This window comes from Bombus fervidus, chromosome 5 (assembly GCF_041682495.2).
Source record: "Bombus fervidus isolate BK054 chromosome 5, iyBomFerv1, whole genome shotgun sequence".
NCBI classification, from domain to species: Eukaryota; Metazoa; Arthropoda; class Insecta; order Hymenoptera; family Apidae; genus Bombus; species Bombus fervidus.
Window position 1 is genome coordinate 1,316,571 of NC_091521.1, and position 21,606 is coordinate 1,338,176.

General features: G+C 39.1%; 3 protein-coding genes across 5 annotated transcripts; all 3 read right to left on the minus strand.

The window, feature by feature from the left end:
- Positions 1 to 1,709: 1,709 nt before the first annotated feature.
- LOC139987830 (uncharacterized) lies at positions 1,710 to 9,210 on the minus strand. Its single transcript, XM_072004552.1, has 2 exons — positions 8,446 to 9,210; positions 1,710 to 6,441 (listed from the first exon to the last, which is right to left on the minus strand). The coding sequence occupies exons 1-2, from the start codon at positions 8,551 to 8,553 to the stop codon at positions 6,148 to 6,150; spliced, it is 402 nt and encodes a 133-aa protein (XP_071860653.1). The 5' UTR covers positions 8,554 to 9,210; the 3' UTR covers positions 1,710 to 6,147.
- Positions 9,211 to 14,822: 5,612 nt separating this feature from the next.
- On the minus strand, positions 14,823 to 17,674 carry LOC139987427 (uncharacterized). 2 transcript variants are annotated; one of them, XM_072003686.1, is made up of 3 exons: positions 17,501 to 17,674; positions 16,346 to 16,493; positions 14,823 to 14,956 (listed from the first exon to the last, which is right to left on the minus strand). In XM_072003686.1, exons 1-3 carry the CDS (start codon positions 17,574 to 17,576, stop codon positions 14,845 to 14,847), a joined length of 336 nt encoding a protein of 111 aa, XP_071859787.1. In that variant the 5' UTR covers positions 17,577 to 17,674; the 3' UTR covers positions 14,823 to 14,844. The 2 variants fall into 2 exon arrangements, with proteins under 2 accessions (XP_071859787.1, XP_073967831.1); XM_074111730.1 differs by lacking the exon at positions 14,823 to 14,956 and having other exon boundaries at positions 15,762 to 16,493.
- A 296-nt stretch (positions 17,675 to 17,970) lies between these two features.
- Positions 17,971 to 21,476, minus strand: LOC139987429 (uncharacterized). Of its 2 annotated transcripts, none has more exons than XM_074111728.1 (3): positions 20,702 to 21,476; positions 18,864 to 20,232; positions 17,971 to 18,749 (listed from the first exon to the last, which is right to left on the minus strand). In XM_074111728.1, the coding sequence occupies exons 2-3, from the start codon at positions 18,868 to 18,870 to the stop codon at positions 18,340 to 18,342; spliced, it is 417 nt and encodes a 138-aa protein (XP_073967829.1). In that variant the 5' UTR covers positions 18,871 to 20,232; positions 20,702 to 21,476; the 3' UTR covers positions 17,971 to 18,339. The 2 variants fall into 2 exon arrangements, with proteins under 2 accessions (XP_073967829.1, XP_073967828.1); XM_074111727.1 differs by having other exon boundaries at positions 20,458 to 21,476.
- Positions 21,477 to 21,606: the final 130 nt, after the last annotated feature.

The window sequence follows — 21,606 nt, forward strand, 5'->3', positions numbered from 1 at the left end:
AATTAATACTTTTTTCATCGCATGGTAGTCTATTTTTTCGTTTCTACATTAGTATGTGGAAGATAACGAGAATATCCATGTATTGCAACATCGTGATCCAATGATACCAACAACTTTAACATAGCGGATATGTAAAAATTATCAACTACGGTCGTTTCGATAATAATTATTTTTAGCTTCACTAGTTAAATTTTTTTTAACGTCGTTCTTTACTCTTGACCTCGTTAAATTTATTTAGAAATATCAGTTGATCGAAACACGTGTTTCATTTCATACTTACTAGAATTAAGTTGCCTTCAAATTTGAGCATAAAGCATATAAAAGATCAATCCCAATATTACAGCGAACTATACTAAACACCAGATGGTTTCGACGATTGCCTGTGAATTTCAGTTGCGCAATGCCGATCGTGCGTTATCTTACTTTAAATTTGTGATAAAAACAGGCTAAACGGTATAAGAATTTTGACAATGCAAACCTCGCTGAAGTTTTTTATGTTCGATTCATTGTTATTCACGTATTACGTCAAAGTAACGATTGCAAGCGACTACGATGACGTTAGCTACCGCAGAATAAACTAAAAATACGACTATTTCCTCTAAGCTTTTCCAAATAATATCACAAAAAGAACGAGTTTGCCGCAATTATGAAACGAAACACCTGGAAGATCTGTAGGCAAAGTATTCTTACAAGCGGCTTATGTACGATTGAGTTACATTCACACAGTGTTATTTTAACGCGAAATATCATTTTAGTTAGATTTTGTTTTTGAGAACTTCAAGTATATCTATCTAACGATCTGGCTGCTGCCTTTTTGTACTTTCAAATTAAACGTTCAAACGGACAAAGTATGTACATAGTTATGCCATCATTAACTATATTAATAGTCGCATAAACGAAAAAACTTAGCGTAAAGGTCGATTGTAATCGAAAAACCAACATACTCACGCGACGTTTATGTAAATGTGTTACAGATACGGCAAAGGTGGTTCTATTTAAGGTATAACGAACTCTAAGAACGTCCTTTTGGTACTATTTCAGTCAAGACGATATATCGATTAGTTTACCAACACAATGCATTTAGATATCAACCGGTAACACGAATTTAGACTTATATCGCATGCGATGATTTCTCGAGAAAGAACGATTTATTTCACAATATACATACTTCAGCCTATAGATGCCATCTGCAACAGGCGGTTACGTCGACAATTCCGTGTTTCAAATTTTCCTCGATTATACGTTTACCTTACCTTATTTTCGATGCTGAAAATCGTTCAACGACAAAACTTTGATTGCAAATTAGGTTTTGACAAGTTTGTCAAATCAATCTGAAATCTCAATATTGTTCTTACATCTGCCATATTTTTCAGATCGAATGCTCGATGCCTGATACAATCGATCTGTCGTTCGTCGATCGTATCGATGCGATCGTTTCTATTCTTATCGATAATATTGGTAAATCATACTTGAAAAATTCTATATAATCATGAGTCATAACGATTGCTCATTCGTAACTCGAATATCAAATACTATTTTGCACGTGTCATCGTCGTATTAAGCAACTAATTGTCGTCATATTGAAATTGTTGCATGACTCAGTACGAAAAAATTACGCGAGCATCCTAAGAAGCTGTGAGAAAACTTTTGCTGTCACAAGTTTGTCTTTGAAAAAAAATACTTTAGGAAATTAAGAAATACTCTGTTAATACTTTGAAACTCATTTATTGAACATGACATAAAAATCACGATATATGATAATGATGAACCGAGTCTATTGTAAGCTTTCAAACTTTAGATATATTATTCATCTTGAATGTTCGCCTGTAATATCTTACTCGAATGTCTTAACAAACGCTAACGGACTCGTTATTTTATACATGTATAATTATATTCATGGAATGTGCACCCGTTATTTCGCTTTCTTTTCCATTTTGTACGTCCATGTACGTACATACGTCCAGAAAAGAAAAATAGGAAAAGAAAAAAAGAAAAGATCGATAACAGGTTTTGACAAAAAATTTCATATATTCGCTTAGTATCGTATATTTTGTCATTTCTTCTTTTTTCAATCTTTAAATTTTGAGAAATTAAGAAGCTCGATGATGTACCCGACATTTCATTCCCGATAAAGTTACGTTGAAGAACGAGCGTTACGGGTTTTTCAATAACAAAAGCTGCTATTTTATAAAAAGAAAAAAAAAAATAAATACACAACATAAGATCGAAAAATAGCGAGAGAATGATAGAAGTTTGTGGTGGCAGAAAACGAACAGGTTGCCGCGGAAAAAGCAACAGCCGCTCGTGAAGTCTATCATGTATGTATATAGATGCTATATTTTTATGCGATCCTGGGGATTTTGGCAGTGACATTCAATCGTCATGGTTGAGGAGGAAGTCATTGAGGGATCAACGATACTATGTATACCGACGAATAATGTCGTTTTGAATCGCGAAAGCGACAATTCTACTTCTGCATTGCAAAAATATTAGACAAAATATGAAACGGCGAGCATACTCTACTTATAATACGAAAGCGTTATTCAGGCCGTTTTACAAATACGTAAAGTACCTATACGTTTCAACATAAAGCTCACCACGCATATCTCTAAACGCGATAGAAATTATTTTCTGATATTCACGTTCGATTCTATCGCTCAATCCAAGCCGAAACTATCAATTTGTACTTTCGTATGAAATTGTTCGTGACCGTTTCTCCATGACTCGTACTCCCATCTCCTCAGCCACGCGCTAAAAATCAGCTCAAAATGTCCCGAGTGAGGTATAACGAATAACCATAACGTAGTTGCAATAGTTATACAAAAAATAGTCAAATTGTCGAATAATGTATATGTATATATGCACACAACAGGCGCGCGGCGAGCGCGTGTGCGTGTGCGATGTATACGTATGTACATATTCAAATATATATAAATATATTTGTATATATTCATATAGCTTTATAGTTGCGCGAACATTGTGACCGTAGAATGAAAGTGGATCGAGCTGAAAAAGATAAACTATAAGATACGTACAGCTAAATGTTTTATAAATCAAATTGAAAAGTAACAAATGTTATGTAAATATTTCGAATCAACGCGAAAAATATTATATACAAAAAGATAGGAGGTCAAAGCTTCCAATCCACGTTTACTCCGCGGTCCGAGGCCGCCGTAATAAATAGATCGTATTATCTCGTCAATCTCTAAACTCTAATAACACCATTGTTCCTAATCAGTACAAATCAATCAACGAAATGATGGAACGAAATTTCGCCAAGGTTCGTGCAACGTTCTCGATCCTTCGCGCGTCCCAACACTTCGTCAAGCACCACGTTTTAACATCAGATCGGTAATTCTATTGTTTTTCTGTTCTCTAAAGCAGTCTTACATATAACGGCAATTTTTCTGAATCAGTCCTTTCATTCTTATCGAATCTGGTCTTTTCCTTCGTTCGTTCTTTCTTTCTTTCCTCGTTCACCTCGTATTTTCACTAAAAAGAAAAAGGAATAAAAAAAAGAAAAAAAAAAAAAAGGAAAAGGGAAAGGAAACAAAGAGAAGAAAAATCGTTTTGAAGAAGACAATCATTTTGAAAATTAGGCGACGTGCTTCTCACAGCAAATTTGATAATCTTTTAGAATTTAACGTTGAACGATATCTGTTTAGAAAATAAATTATCCCGAAAACGTGTTCGATCGAAAATTAAGGAAAAATCGTTTGATCCTTTGTTCTCGTTCGGATCAACATTGTTATTGAACGAAGAAAGAACTCGTCGCTGTTCCTATCAAAGGACGCGCATTGATTGACGGAGAATCGAAGCGTTCGTACGAATTTTCGTAGTAACAGTAACATTTCCCCAACTTCTACCTCCATTTTTTATTTTTTTGTTTTTCTTTTATATGATTGTTGCAAAATAATTCTACCTTATAGCTTACGGTATCACAGAGTTACACGCGGTATCATATAATTGCTCCCACTTCGTAATTTCGCAAAACGATAAGGAAAGCGCGTGATCATCTTATTCGAAAAATTGAAAATTGCGGTAATATATAGATGGACGCAGACGATGTCACCGTATTACACATATAAAAAACAAACTTCTCTTTATCTTATACGTAATTAAATACTGTTCAATTATTATGAAACGGAACGATACGTTACTGTAACTTCGCTCGAATTATATCGTCGTTAAAGTTCTATCTTATAAGAACTTCTATTTTTTTTTTGAGAAACAGCAGGACGTTTCAATCATACCGTTCTTTGGTTTTCAATGCTTTTCCTCGCGTATGAAACGATCGAATAAAAGCAAAGGGAAAGAGGAGAAGGATAGGAAAAAACGTGAATTTAGTATTTGTAGAATTGCACATAAAAGTATCTCTACGATTTTATTCGATGTCTTGGAAAGACGTCGTTCTGCGTCCAATTTTCGAGGACACTTTCGTTTCTATATTCCAGGATTATTCAAACAGATTGCTCAACATATAACAAGTAACAGGTTTGACTATTTATCTCGACGCAACTAATATATCATTATACTATAAAGAAATTTAACAAACGCTTCGTAACGACTAATCAAAACAGCAAAATCCAGTACCTCGGGCGCGGGACAAAGGAAAACCGCTATGATACACTTGGATACATACTGCGAGGATTCTTTAAAAAATGTATCCTTTTTGCGATATAAACTAGCAAATAAGTCTCGTATGTATTGCAAATACGTTTACCACGAAACGATACTGCAGGGACTTTAATCTAAAAAAATCAATAACGGATCAATCGGGAAGAAAGTTTGAAACAAGCAATTTTCATGCGGGATCAGCGTTTTATAAATAAAAAAAAAATATATATATATATATTCGTGCATCGTTTCAAAGACAAAGTATTTGCTCGCGTGTTTGTTAAATTTTATGCGAGACGAAGTTTAACGAAAGCGTCAAATAAATATTTACGCATATAAGTACAGTTAATGTCGCTCGAACGATAGTGTGTGTATATATATATATACACACACACATATATGATTAAAATAAGTAAGTCTTTTCTTAGGCTCCGTTCTCTCACTAGCTCACCTATATTGTACGTGTATATAATGCGCATTCGTATACCCTTTTGCAGTTTTCGCATATACGCACGCACATTCCCTTTGGAGGCAGCAAGTAATCTTAACGATGAAAACAAGCGTTTCCGGTTGTCGTAAGCGAGAACCTCTACGGGAACTCCTTTGACTCGGACGCGACTTACGCCACGTCATAGTCACCCCATTTCTCTGCTTGCCCTAATATTTTAAAAACATATTTACCACAGTTACCATTTGATTGGCTAGACGTTACACGAATGATAAAAGGAAAGTAAGAAACTTGTAAGTAAATTCCAAAGAAGTAGGAAGAAGCTCGAACGAAATACAACTTTGTTTCAGCTACGTCTTTAATAGAAAGAGAGGAAGACAAAGAAAGAAAGAAAGAAAATAGAGGAAGGAGAAAGAGAGAGAGAGAGAGAGAGAGAGAAAAGGAACAGAGCGTGAACAATTTCGGTAATTTTAGTAAGAAGCGAAGGTCGTGTAACGCTTGAGCTGTTTCTGAGATTTTATACGCGCAATAATATATGTACAATGTAGGAACTAGCTTTTAGGTCTGGACATTAAGATCCTATACCGACCCCGACTGGCCACGAACTATGCAATTATACGCGTACGAAACGAACGCGAAATGAACGCGAAATGAATGCGAAATAAACGCAGTCCAACGTACGCGCCAACGTAGATAACGTCGATAACGACGAATTCCATCGTGATTATGTACCTCTTTCTCACTGGATCCTTCTTGTTGCTCGTTCCCGGTGCTTGTGGTCCATCGCTCCTTCTTGTTAGACGCCACTGTTGCAAGAATCGAACATTATCGTCGTCACTGGCAATCGAATCGCGGGAACCATTTATTTCTTCTTACTGTTCGTCCGATTTTATTCCCGTTGCTGTCGTTGTCACTTTTGTTGTTGTCGTGCTGTTTTACCACGCCGAAGGCGGCGGATCCGGACAGGATCGTACCACTCCCTCGTGGATCGTTGCGGACGTGGTAACGGGTGCAGAGGTACGTCGGATCTCGATCGGTTTCGAGCCGGAAATCGGTGGCCGGCCCAAAACCGCCTGACTGTTTCACGACAAGTTTCGCTGATCTTCAGCGGTATCGTCAGCCTTTTTCAACGACCTTTTCAACTTGTCCACCAGCCGATTGTGGAACTTGTTCAGAGAATTAGAGCTGCCGGTTTTCGGCGGAGACGAGCCGGTACTCTTGCTCGGACTTTGCAACGAGCTTTGAGACGCCCTCGAGGACGTTCTCGAGAAATGCCGAGAAGTAAGGGGCACGGAACGGTGAGCCGGCGATGTCAGAAAGTCTGACCCTGGCGAGGTAGACAACGATGGACCTTCGGATTTTGAACATTCCGAAACCTGCGAACAAAACGAATCGTTTCTTAATTCTTTACTTGGTTTTCACGGAAATCGTTAAAAATGTATCGATCGGATGATATCGATTCGAAACGCGCGCCAATTCCATTGCATACCTACTACTTTCACTTTCTATCTGGTCCTATCTTCTGCGGTCGAATCGGTTCACAAGATTCTTATATTCTACACTATACTTTGCAATTTCACGCTACGCGTATGCGCTTTCGAATTTTCCGAAATAAAAACAACGGAGAAATTTACCCAGTAATCTTCTCGAAAGCGCATGTTTCCTGATGGAAAGTCCTCGTTGATGATCTCGCGTTTGAAAAGTTCGAGGATGAAAACTGGACCGAGAAACTCGAAGAGCAGCTACGAGGGGATTCGACGATATCGGTAGGAATACGGGACGAGTAATCACAAGTAGATATTTAGACAGGTAGATAGAATCGTAGAGGCAACGCGTACCGATTGTCGCCCATACTGGATGTAACACGGCAAACGATCGACGTATTGTTTCTGCCGTGTACTTTGCGGAGTGAATTTAGCGTTGCATTGCGTTGCAGACAAGGTCGAATGCCCTCGATGCGACGTTACGATGGAACAGTGGTTCGCAATCGAGCACGCCGCATCGAGTAATCGATGTTGCACGTGCGCACGTGCGCCACAACCTCGGACACGACGAATTTCTCACCACAGATTCACGTACATCGGTTACGCGCGATTACGTAATTTCTTATCACGAGAGTAACTTGGCTTCCCGCGTGGCTCTACGACCGATACGAATTAGCGTCCGATCAAACGGTCCTTGCTATTTGCAAGACGCCGACACATGACCAGCTGAGTTTCGTTGATTTGAATATTTCGAAAGTTTTACGAAATTCACTACAACGTCGTGTAAATCGAAAGTTAACACGGGTCGTTGAAACTCGGCTAAATGCTCGATCGAGTCCAACATACATACACACGTAATTATCGGTTAACGCGTTCACAGCCCCATGCGATTTATGGCAAGGCCTCACGCTTACGTTTCTCGAACTTTGCCCTACCACAACGACGACTACGACGATATCGCGGCGATTCAAAACGACACGTATCGGCGAAACACGAATGCATTTTTAAACGAAAAGATTTTGGCTCGAAGGAACGTTAATCGATGGTGTAAAGTTTAGAAGGATATAAAGCGATAAAGATAAGACCGACGATGAAACGTGAGAAGAATTTCGCCTTTGACGCCGGAAGTATAGCTAAATAGCCTTATCGATGATAGATCGATTGTGATTTTGCGATGCAATCAAAGCGATACTATCGGAAAGATTATCGCACGCGATGCGTTATGAAATTAGGAACAAACGTTGCGCAACCATGTATCACGCCGTAGCAAAGATATGCCTACGAATGTCGCGTCGCGAATGTGCGGAAAAAACTATTTTCTCACGAAAAAAATGCACAAACAAGCGTGTTTTCCGTTCTGTTTTCTTCGTCAGCATTACCAGACTGCCGACAATGCGACTACCTCGCGCACAAAGTGTAAGTAGGTATGCGCCACAATAAACACCGGAATGTTTCGTATCCGTCGTCGAGTCACTTTCGTCGCGCGTAATCGACCATTCGCTGCCTGACCGTGAAATTATTTCCGACCGCCGCTGTACGTATTTACGTATCTATATGACACGCTTGAGAAATATTCGTGATCGAAATTCGTGCGATCTATGAAATGCATTTCGGATACGGCACGCGTTAACAACGTGCTTGAGTTAACAACGATATTCCCGAGTTCTTGAATATCGTTTCCACGCGATATCGCTATCTGACGGAAATTTTTTTTCCGCAAACCAAAAAAACGCGAGGAATGCTCGAAACTTACCGTAACGATATGCAAAATCGAATATACATGGTCCGAACAAAATTTCGCGCCAACTTCGAGTTACTGGAACGCGCAACTCTGTCCGTTTGTTTCGATTCTGTAGGTTCGGTTTCAGGCGGATTTGTAACAGATAAACCACTCACCTTTCTACTGCGACAGGCCTGAGGATTGGAACACTCGGAAGATCGACGACTGCGGTTGGTCTTGTAAATGTCCCACTCGTTTTTCATAACGGGCATCATAAACGCCATCTCGATAGCCGGCACTCGTGACCGAGCACACACTCTCTTTCTTTCTATTCCGCGGCAAGTTGCCTTCCTTTTCTTTCACCTAGCACTATACCTAGTCGTCGTCTTTCTCGCTCCGTTTTTCTGGAAAGTTCAAACCAGACGGTTCCTGGCGTTGCTAAACGTCGATAGTTTTTCCAAGAGATTCCGTTAAACCACTGCGTGCTCTGTCTTCACCAGATTGACAAGACAGTTTCTCTTTGTAGCGGGAATTGACGAGTCAGTTTTCGGAACGCGTGTGCAAATTTTTTCGTTCTTTTCACGAAACGTTTGTCGCGATTCGAATCCGTTTTTTCGTTTAAGTTTTTCGTCTGGAAATCGAGACGATCCGAAAATCGCGCAGTGTTCGTTTCGATCAGACTCGAATAGAGCGAATAGACGCCGTCGTCGACGACAACAATGACTCGTCACTGAGGTTGTTGTGGCTGCTGGTATCGCTGCCAACTGATCCTCCCAATCGCTGTTGCTACTGTTTCGACTGGAAAACTGCATACACGTCGTACGCTTTCACGAATAGCTGGTCGTTTTTTACGGTAGTTCGGCGTGCTGCCTTTTCAACAACGTTCTCGATCACGCGCGTCCGGTCGATGCGGTAGTCTGCTACGGAATGAGCACGCTGCTGCTCGTGTGGGTAGGTGTAAAAGGTTGCCGTGGTGGGGATCAGCGGCCGACCCTATTGGTCTATTCTGAGGCGGGACTCTTACGTCACGGGTTACCATTGATTTTCCAATGTTGATACACACGGCAGCATGACGTCCCGGATTGATTTTCTGGCAGGGGTTCCTGTTGGATCGCACGTATACGTTGCCCCGATCCCGGTATATATCTACGTCAACGCATAGGAATGTCTCCTTCCCTCCGAAAAGGATTCGCTTCAACGTAACGAGCGCCCAGCTTCCTCTCTGGCCTGTCCTCGACCCTTTCGCTTCTTCCTGCAAAAATCTGTTTTCTTCCGCTCTCTCAAGGTCGCCTTACGGCAAATCGCATCGCGTTCAAACGCAGATACCAAATACGTAAGTACACGTGCGATGCACGTTCATCCATCGCGATCCGCTTCTCTTTCGCGATATAATTAGGAATTGCCAGCTTCTATTTTTGAGCTATTATATCCTTCGAAACTTTTCATTTGATACGGAATACTACTGGCCGTTAGCGCTGGCGCTGACGTTGGCGCTCGGAAACCTTGAGACGTAATTTCATCCTAGTAGCGAAATGACGTATAACAAACCGCTAATAATCGTTTAACGCTAATAATTGGCTGGCACATAGTGATGCAATATTAAAATAAATTGCGCGGTACGCGATAGGTATATATTAGAAAACCAATTCTACTCAATTTGCGATCATTTTTTACCGATCGATCGATGTGCGATGATGCATGACAAATGTATCACTCGATTGAACTAGAAAAATGTATCTTACGCTGGTAAATTGCATGTAAAATTGACAGAAATACGTTTTATATCTTGACCAACGGTTGATATTGAGTGTACTTATCTACGGTCGGTATCGTATCATCCGTCGATCACTAGACGTAACAGTAAAAATAATGGTAACTTATCGCAATAAGCTTTTCCAATGTTTAGCATTATTTCCATGATTTCGGACTTTTATTGAACTAAAAAACAATAGAATAATGAAAATATAAACTGTAATAATAGAAATATCTATTTAGATATCACATATATTGTCAACAATTTGCAAATGCGATCTCGTTTGTTAGTAATTTGATCCAACGTGTTACGTAACGACCTGAATTTCTACATTTTTGAAACTACGACGGCTCCGACAGTTATAAATAACACAGAGATGTAAAATGATCATGCATCGTCATTTTTGTAAAAAGTAAATTTATTTTGTTCGCAAAGGTACAGGGATCTTGGTTTAAATAAACGCAATTCGTTTGTTTCGTGCTGTCGTTGAGTGACCGAAAGAAAGTATAGGTACGCGATATATTCGACAACTATGCTGCTTCCGTTTGTCTCTATAAAAGACAACAGGACTGTCTTTGTTCTAACATTTCGTAAATTCTTCTTCTTTCCTTAACTATAAGTAGATAGTACGTAGCTTCGCGTTCGTGCATCGGACAATAAAGGAACTGTAAGACCTGGCTTATTGTTAGTTTTAACATAATCGTCGATACTATTACAACGATACTACGGTAAAAAACACTGTTGTTTTTTTTATTATCCCTTGGAAATTCATTCAAGTAACATCATCGAGAAAAGTTTCGCGAGTAGATACTTTGAGGACTCGTGTAATCTTGTACTTGCAGTGTTAGTATCGCCGCGATCAGATTTTCGGAAGCTCTCAGACAAGTAGTATCACTTTCTCACTCGGTACTCAGAAAGTAAGCAAATTCTATATTACCATATTACGATAAAATAGTTATGTTTTTTTTCTTTCCTCTGTATGCATATTACAAAAGAAGCGTTTACCAACAGATACGTTTCGTACGGCGTGTTATAATCGCTTTAATCGCCAAACTGTTACGAGCTTGTTCTTTTTCAACGCTATACTTCTTCGACGTGGCTAAATAATATTTTATTATATTGCACGATCGCAATATCGTTACTCCGTAAAATCGCTACATTCTTTTCTTTCAATGAAAATACATCTTCGAATATTATCTTATCATTTAACGACAGTGATATCAAGATACCATTTTCTGTCATTTCTCGTGGATCTTTCATAAAACATAAAAACTAGGGGGCGTATCTTTGGCACGGTTAAGAGGTATTTGCAATTGTTTTCCGAAACACCTTTCCGTTCGCACAGTTCGGTGATCTATAAGCTAATACGCAAGAAGCACCAAATTACAAATACTTGAGACGGATTCGTTTAGGGCCACCTGGCTCTTTCTCTATACGCGTAACATTCCAGTCTCTCTCTGTGCAAATATATATATATCTCGTCTACGTTTAGTGTACAGTTACGACTTACACGCTAGCAAATACTATATTAATATCTCTTTTTTGGCACAGACTTGACAATCACACCGATCACAAACATCGAAAGTACTGTAACTTTGAATAAATAACTTTGCGTTTCTTAGATACCGTTGAATATTTAACAGGATAATTCTCGAATATCCAATCGTTTAATGCCAAGTCGGATGATTCCAAGTTATTGTTAGTTTAAGTACTTGAGCTATTTATATACACGATGCGCATAAAAATAATATATTTCCGTATTGAACACTCTTTAAAATGGCATTATTTCCTTAATAATTCACTGTGAGAAATGAATTTCATATTTAACTCTCAAATCTCATACCGATGGATAATCGTTCTGTTTCTCAGTTTCCTTATTTCTGTTAAATGCCCCGTGTACCTTTAACCCTTTGCACTCTGAATTTTATTTCAATTTCGTTACCAGCAGCTGGTAACGCTTTCAAGTATTTTATTTGAAATTTACTTTAAGTAAAAAATAAGACAATTGAAATAAATGAAGGAAGAAAGAAATTCAATTAAATACCACTTTTATTCACACTATTGCTGTATTTTGTAATTTTTAAGTGTATGATATATCTTGAAACAATTTCCAGCATGCAAACGTGCTTTTCTTTCTCACGTTTCGTAAAAAAATGTGGACGCGGAAGAATGTCGAGCGAGACTCGACAAAGGAGCTCCTGAGATAAAAACTGATATCGAGTCACACTTCGTATAAGAGTGCAAAGGGTTAATTAATAATTTTACGAAAAAATTCTGCTTTTCCTCCGGAATATTGCAATGTCAGTGAGGCGTAAAACAATTACAAGTAGCATTGCACGGCAGAACTTACAAAATAACGGTACACTATCCTTTATGCATAACGTTACGAGTCACGCTGTTGGCAGGACTATTAACGAGAAAATATTGCATTTAGGTAACTTGTACATATTGCACCTTAGAAAAATATGTCAAACAATTCGAATAAAAATATCACAACGATATTTCTCTTTAAACTAACAAATATTCGAACAACCGAATAAACAAAACAGATAAATAAAGGATATATCGGGTTGGCAACTAAGTGATTGCGGATTCTGTAAATATCACCTAATGGGAAAATCCGCAATCACTTAGTTGCCAAGCCGATGCAAATAAATAAATAAATAAATAATCGAATAATTAGACTATCGCGTGAAATATAAAAAAAAAACAAGCAAGCGTATAGATATAGGGAGAGTACTGTTTCAATTCCGCAATTCAAACGTGCAATTCGAATACAGGTGGATTCTCTGATGATCCCGCAGGTGATGTCGATGCTTGAATCGCTTCTTACACCAGGCGCATTGAAATCTTGGCCCGACGCCGCATTCCAGCCGTAAATGCCTGGTTAAGTTGCACTTGTGGGAATAAGTACGACCGCATTTCGGACACAAAAACGGTGGCCCATCTTCCAAATCCTTCAGCATCTTCCAAACTGCAACATTTTGTTAAGCACACGATGAAACGTTTGTCACGCATTTGATACAACGATTGGCAAGACGTGGCGGAGGTAGAGAAACAAGCGTTTTACGGCAAAATAATATTAATGTCGGGAAAGAATACAACGAATTCGAGGACCTTACATCGAGCCATGCTATGGCAAAATAAACGTGTTCCTTTCCTCTCGATCGCAACGAAATTTAGATAATCGTGTGAAGATGATTGCACATTCGCGCACAATTACCTGTACGTTCGTTATAAACGATATTCTCGATCAATCGCAAAGTACAGTTCTCGCATGCAACTATCAACATTTCTATGGAAGAACAATTTGATCGTGGAATACATCTGTTTGTCTAACTATTATACACGGTGATGTTTAACTATTATCAAACGAACATTTAGAACGATGAAATCTTCACGGTCTGCTATTCATTTTCATGATACGGAAATTAATGACGCAATAAGACACATGTAACAAGAGATTGATAATAAATCGATCAGAGATATGATAACTTTTCGTAAATACAACATATTTATTTCCTTTATCGTACAATTGTGAGTATTCATCGATGCCCATAGTTATCTATGTATGGAAGTACATGCGTGTATACTCGAACAAACTTCTCCCTTGTCTCCTTTAATATATTTTATATATACATATATATGTATGTCGGATACGTATGTCTTTGGAAAACGGGGCGTGTGATGAGTTTTGCTGCGAGTTGTCCATAGTTGTCTTATACCAGATGATGTTTGTTTATGGGAATGTATTACAACAGTTAACAAGTGATATCGATGATCGAGTGATCGAGATGTCTATGACGATGAATTTAGGTTCGATAACGAATACACGGTCAACGGGATGACGATTGCGATTAGGAACTCGATGTACGTGTTCACTGGGCTAGTCGAACTTGTCGGATTGCACCTCAGTCCAAGTGGAACTGCCCTTGTATACTCCTCTCCGTATTTCTCAGGTTAATACCTGTTTTTAAGAAGAGTTATTTAATTATTTTATACCTCCGTTAGGTACACGTCTCTTCCGTGACCGTGGCTACGTTTAGTGACCCGTTATGTCACTTCGAGCCCAAGCCCACTGTCATAAATCTCGGATAATCGTAATTGACTTAACTCGTAAGCAACTATTTCTCAGTTTTATTGTTTAAGTACGATTATAATAAAAGGTCTGGACTAAAGTACTGGGGACCTTGCCAAATATTCCGAAAGAAAGGCTCTGGCGTCCCTTCATCTCCGACATCTATATATATACACAATAATGGTTCATTGATTTCATTTCGACTCATCTTACCTATATTTCACCTTTGTCTCGTTTACACTTTACTTTATTGTCCTGTACTTACTACGTTTACCACGTAGAGTACGTATTATAATTTGATGAAATTCAACAGAAAAATGGCAACAAGTCAGTCTACTCTTGTCAGTCGAATATTAATACATTGGTGAGTAACCTTCGAGATCACCGTTGAATTCAAACTATAGATATTTAACGTTTTTGCAAACTGATTAATGGAAATGTGCTTAAGGTTTCTGATGAGTTCTCATATGCAGAAGCAAGTTGTGCTTGTGTTTCGACTTCTTGTGACATATGGGACATTCGAATTGCGGCTCGACACCACACTCGAATCTAATGTGCCTGTTCAAGGAGTGAGGCCTGGTGTAAGCGTTTCCACAACGCGAGCAAGAGTAGCTGGAAGTATCGCGAACGCTCGCGTGATTTCCTGTCAACGATGGCTCGTCTAATCCATTCTCCGACATCTTCCCCGACGCAACAACGTCGTTTAGGCAATTTCCAGAACGCTGTATCTTGCTCGAATACTCGTTACTGTCGGAACCTGGCTTCTCCGTCACTTGACTTTCCGCCATCAGACGAAGATACAAGCTCTGGTATCGATAATACCATTCGATCGCTGCACTTGGTGAGTACTTGCATTCTAGAAAATAGATAACAGAATCAATATCGTTCTGCGTTGTCCGCTATTCGTTTCGTCGGCGATTCTCTTACATCGATAGTCGTTCGAAAGAGATGAAACGTGAATTACGCGAAAGTGGATTTACACGCAAAGCACGAATCGTGGTACATTTAACCGATCACCGTGAAAACGATTATCTGCGGCTTTAAATCACCAGCTCTATCCTTTCGTTTCCAGTTATCAAGTCTGCGACCAAATTTTCGAAACTCCTGAACGTAAGACGCGTTCCGAGTGCTATTTAGACACGGAGATTCAACGAGACATCGAGATCGCTTACGCCCTTATATTTCTGTTTGATGTCCAAATATCGTCGAACGCGGCTTATCTTCAAGATTCTGTTACGTTTCCTGACGTTTTGGATGGCGCGTGTTATTAAGCAAATGTAAAACCCGTCTCATAAAATTAGTTACGAATATGAAGTTGATTTCTCTGGCAATTGACACAGACACATATACGAGGTTTAGGTTCACCGCAAACAAGGCTTCGTGTTATGATTAAGTAGCACGTTAATTTTTTATACAAGCAGCCACACTTTACTTGCAACATTTATAAACTTCACCGAGATTTTCCACCTTTCTCTTTTCTTCTTTCTGATTCAGTTTATTTCACAAAACGGAAAGTATCGTCGCCGATTCGGATACAATGCTGAGCAAGCGATTCGACGACAACTGGCCGATAGGAAAGAGAGGAACAGCAACTTGCAATTTATTGGCATTGTTATACTTGAAATTGATTAAGATGGTATCGATGTCATTAAAGAATATAATGACAATTGTAATTCTCCATATTTATTCATTCTTCACGGCTTCCTAGTATTTATACGTTCAGCTATAGGAATTTATCGTTACGTACTTACACGCTATTAAGTAGAAACCGATTATGACTTAGTTCAGTTTTAGTCGGCGAGATCTGATCGATTTATGTCTGTGAAAGAAACCGGCGATACGAAAAATAATATTTTTAAAGCGGTACAACAAACGTATTCTAAAATAGTCTTGTTGCGATTAACATATTTTCATCGGCTTGAGATACTATCCTTGTCGATATAAAAGGACAATATGAGAATCATATCGAGTATTTTCGCAACGGTATATTCTCGAGGAACATTTTTGTTTTGCCGATTAGAATATCGATATAAAAATATTCTAAAAATCATTCGCCAAACAAAAGAAGATCACTAAAGTTTATGCAGCTTAATGGGGCTTGGGTATCTTATGTCGCCCTTGATAATGTTCGTTTAACTTGTACTGGTGATAGAACTTTTTCGGACACAATTTGCAAGAAAACTTTTTTTCTTTGTTACCACACTCAACCCTCTGATGCCTTAATAAACTGTCTCTCCACTTGTACCTCTTGCCACAACCGAAACAAATATTCATCAAGTTGCCATCATTGCGCAAATATTTCATTTCATCTTTTTGCGGTAAATTCATGCTGGCCGCGTAAGGTTGAAATCCCGATGGCAAACCGTATGGCAGTTGCAACGAGAAGTAGCCATCTGAAATTCAAGAAACAAATAAACCGTTTAGACAGCATTACCGAATTGTTACACCACAGTGAATAATAGCGAAAGAATCTTAGAAGCGTAATTCGAGCACTTTTTAAACCTGTTAAAAGTTCTTGCGATCAACCGTATCGATAATACTAGACGCTATGGAAATGTCAAACGACATCGATCGATACGCGTGTTGCAAGTGCGATAACTGAACGACGCGATTCTATAGTTTCTCGTCGATCTTACAATCGGTTCGCTAAAGTGTCGCTTAAAAAATTCTGTACTAAACGAAGCGTTGAACAGGAGCAATAACATAAGATAAAACATTGAAACAACTTTATTAAACGAAAATAAAATGCAACAGATCGTACGTACAATACGTACAATAATCATCGATCGATCATTCGAAGAGGAAGCATTCAAATGGAAAACAAGTAGAAAGAACGGAAAGAATTCCAAAAACCGATTTCTTCGTTGTGGTTTGCGATTACGAAATTCAGTTCGCGGCTACAATATTACACAGACTGGTGATTTTCTTAAGTCGCTATTCTCTATTTGTGTTCTCATACAGACACCGATATACTTCCATTGCGAGACTTGAAAAGCGGCAAGTGTACGAACAAGTCTAGTCCCTCCGTTACGTAAACCTACGTGGCAAGCCATTTATATTTTCGCGTTTACAAATACCAGTTTATTCGATAAACTTCATCCGACGTAGCTTTGCGACGAATTTTTCTAAATAGTTGAGAAGAACATTCGCATTACATGTGTGTAATTTGTTGACAGTCGTTATAGTATACGTTAAATTTCTGTGTTTCGCGCGCACATATAGTTGTGTGTGTAACCACGTGTCAATCGAATAACTTTGTCAAGTTCCATATAACGTGGCAGATATGAAATGAAAATATTATTGACAATATAAAAATGTTTATAGACGCGCGTGATATATTTGACTGCTGGTCAAATCGCTCGATGGAAAAGATTTGAATGCAAAAAGAGAGACTTAGCACCTGGCGGATTTATAGGTCGTGGTAAGCACCGACGTGATTCCGTAGTTCGTATCGGTACTTGAACTTTTTGTCGCATAGATGACAGGAAAATCTCTTCTCCTTGTTTCCACAGTCGACTCTCTGATGTCTCTTCAAGCTATCCTGCCATTTGTATCTTTTCCCACAATTAAGACACACGAATCGCGGTCCAGGAGCAGCGACGCGAGAGTTGGATTTGTAACGTGGATCCATACCGCTCGTGAAACTCGTCGATCCTCCGATTTCCGAGGTGTACGATTTGTTAAGGAAGTACGAAGGTGCCTCGTCTTCTCCGATGTTACGAGCCTTTCTCTTCACCACCCATAACGTGCTGTAATTTCTCGTATCTTCGGTACCTGTGGGAAAAACGTTCAGTGGCAGCGATCACGTTTCATGTGCGATAATTATTGCGAATCATGTAAACTAAAGGCAATGTAATATAATCTCGAATGTTTCCAGTGTTTGTTCTATGTTTAATTGACGCATAAATATAGATACAAATACAAATTGCATGGAAATAAACAAGCGTGAACATTTCCGTTAGGTCGTATAAGTTTCGTAGAATGTTAATTGAACAAAGTTGTGTAAAACATTCCTCTTTCTCGTTTTGAGAAAACGGAAAGAACGAGAGAAAAAAAGAAAACAAAAAAGGAAATGTATCGATCAAATGCGATTCGACAGTTTCTTTCGATAACTTAAAATTCCATTTAAAATGGAGAAAATTCACATTCTCTCGTGCCATCAGAAATGAACAATCGTGAAACGACAAAGGCTCCGAATAGTTTCAAAGTGAGAAGAAAATTGTCTGCACGCTTTTTTTATTAAACGGTTGGTTTATCGGTAGCTGTAGACACGTTGTCTTTGTCGCCGCAAACGAGTCTCTGATGCCTCCTCAACGTGTCCAGTCTTTTGTAACCTTTGCCGCACTGATTGCAATAAAACTTTTGTCGATGTAGCCATTCGACTTCCTCTTGCAGCTTCTCCAACGACGCATCGCATTTGGCTTGGTGCCGTTTAAGGCTGTCCATTCGCGTGTACGCTCTGTCGCAACCGTCGCATCGAAATTGTTGATGGGATTTCACGCTTTTCCGGAGCACGCTCGTTTCCATGGAATTCAAGATGGACGAGTCACAGAGCAAATAGTTCATCGCTAACTGTCCGTGAAACGAGATCTCACAAACCTCGGCGTCGTCCTCTTGCTCTTTTTCCGAGTAGCTCTCCGACTTCTCACCTGCAAAGAATACCATTTCTTCGTTATAAATGGGAGATCGCAAGCACCTTGTTGCGCTAATTTTCCTCAAAAAGGGAGAAGCATGCATGTGTTTCGTTATAATCGTCAAATTACCTTCCATTCACCTTGCCTTTCAGCAAAAGCTTGACATACGTGACTATTCGCTGATTATAACGCGAATATTACTAACTTCGTTAGCGATCGGAAAAACGACTATGAACGAGCGTTCTTTACCGAGAGACACAGAGAAAGAGAGAGAGAGAGAGAGAGAGAGAGAGAGAGAGAGAGAGAGAGAGAGAGAGAGAGAGAGAGAGAGAGAGAGAGAGAGAGAGAGAGTTCATCGAACAGATGAGCGGAGATTAAAGAGTGTCGTTTGAAAAACGTTTTATTCAATTTCGAACATACCAAGAAACGTTAGCTTCATGGACGCGCTTAATTTCGCGGTTATTTACTGTGATACATTTACAGCATCATCGATATACATATACACACGTTCATAGCGCATGAAAGTGAAATTTTTTCTGACAAAAACCATATTACAAAGCAAAATATTACAATCATCGTACTGCGATATTACGCTAATTGCTTCGTCTTCGACGGTTATTAGAGTATTTGATGCTGTGGATTTTCAACCATTTGCACTGATAGGATAGAATTTTACCACTCTATAGAAAATAAGCACCACCATGTAGCGCGATGCAAGAGTATTTTTTCTAAATAGATGAAAATCCAGACTATCGTAGTCACGTTCTTTAATGTAAGTTGTCTTGTATTTCTTTCTCTTTCTATACAATATCATGTAATGTCTTTAACAAGAAATACTTATAAAGGTAACGCGATTTCACCGTTTGTATAATATAGAATGTATAACAAGGTACGTAACACAGTGGCACTTATTTGAAAAGATGAAAACGTTGAATTGGTACGGAGCGTATATGTTGTTTCCTTTTCTCTTCCCCCCTCAATCTTCTTTATAACGAGCTAATCCATAACTGTGGTAACGATTGATAAAGATAAGAAAGATCGTACGCGTAACGTGATCACCGTGTAAATTTTATATACTTCGCTTTAATCACGAAAGTGGGAACCAGCCAAAAGAAAGAAAAACCAAGGTGAAAATTTGTTAAAGGAAACTTTCAGTATTTTTGATACACAAAGTTCTCCTATGATGTTTGCGATTTTAAAAAGAGAGTCGAATGCGCCGATTCCACGTGAGAGATCAGCGAGAGCGGCTTCGCGAACTTCTTGCCGCAAAAGCGGCAGTACATTCTGTCTCCTTTTACTCTGCAATAATTCTTCTCGTGTCTTCGAAGACTGTCGAGCCTTGAGAAACTTTTGCCGCATTCCTCGCAGATCACGCTCTTTGCAGTCTTCTTTCGTTCCGCCAAATCGTAACTGCTGGCAACGAACTCGAACAGAGTCTGCGGCTCCTCGTACTCGTTCTCCTGCTTCACGAACCAATCGCTCAAGTCCGCTCGTTTCCCTGCGAAGAACGAACGGTTCGCGTTAGCAAATATAATTACGTGGGTTTTATTGTTAGTCGGTTGATCGTACGAAACACAGGACAGTACATGCATCGGAAAAGATACAAATTTTCGCTACTGCTTCGGTGGCAGTAACCACGTAAATATACTAATTTCATCGTGTTTCCGCGATAGTGCGGGAAACGGCATGGCATAGGATCGATTTCGACCGATGCGAAACACACCTTTCTCTTTTTTGCCGTAGGTCGCTTATTCGTCACTTATTCCTCGCTTATTCGTCGCGTTCATGCCTTATCCCACATTCAAAGAACAGCAGACAGAACGTGTTGTTGCGAAGCCAGATGTGTTTATTGATCGAACGTAACAAAATTGAAAAAATATTCTATGCCCGCGTCAGGTAGCTTGAATATGTTTATTCCAGATTCGATTAGAGTAAGGTTATAATAAAAGTTTCAGATTTCTATCCACGCAGAACGTACTCATAACATTTGACAGCAGTACTTGAACCATTCGTTTGATACATTCGTTTGAGTTTCTCTAAGCTCCGCGAAGGTCCGGCAAAACGCGTGAAACGCAGGGTTTATTCGTCTTGTTGCTAAGTCGATGACAACTGCTTTGTACGAAACGAAGGACGTTCAACGAGCTTTCCTAAAAGCAAATCGTTCGTTGTTTCTAATTAGACATCGATCAAATTCGTTGCAGGGGAAATATAGCTTGATCGAATCAATGACAACGAGTGAAAGCAAAGCTCAAACATAAGCGAAGACAGATTAAATTAACATAGAAGATTAGTGGTTATAAAGAAGATCATTTCATAAGGAGCGAAAGCAAACATTGTGCCACCACTTTATAAAGCTCTTTTCCATCAGGAGCCCAGAATAATGTCATTGATTTCTTACATGTATACTATACACTAGTATAGCAATATTGCACTGTTAGTTGATGCGGTACAAATAAATTACAATCGTCGATTATATTCTAGTTACAAGAATAAACACGTTGAGTAAAGTTACGTAAAAGTGTAAAAAGATAGATGGATTAAGTGAAAAGAAAAAGGAAGTGATATTACTATATTACTGACTACTCAAATATAAAGCCCACTGTCCCTTCGCTTACTAACTTGGCGAAGTAGCGTAGCATATACGTATAGAATGTTTGATGCGATTAAGAACGCGGCATGTTCGATGAAGATGATGATATTTGCTCTCGGCAGGTTAAAAATGCGTAGGATCGTCGACAAGTTAAGGAGCGGTGTGTTTGGTATTGTAGTGATTTGTCAATTCGTATCTCCGATAAAACTCCCTTCGACATATTCTGCAGTGATATTTGGGTAATTTCCCGCATTCGAGTCTTTGATGTCTGCGGAGATTAGC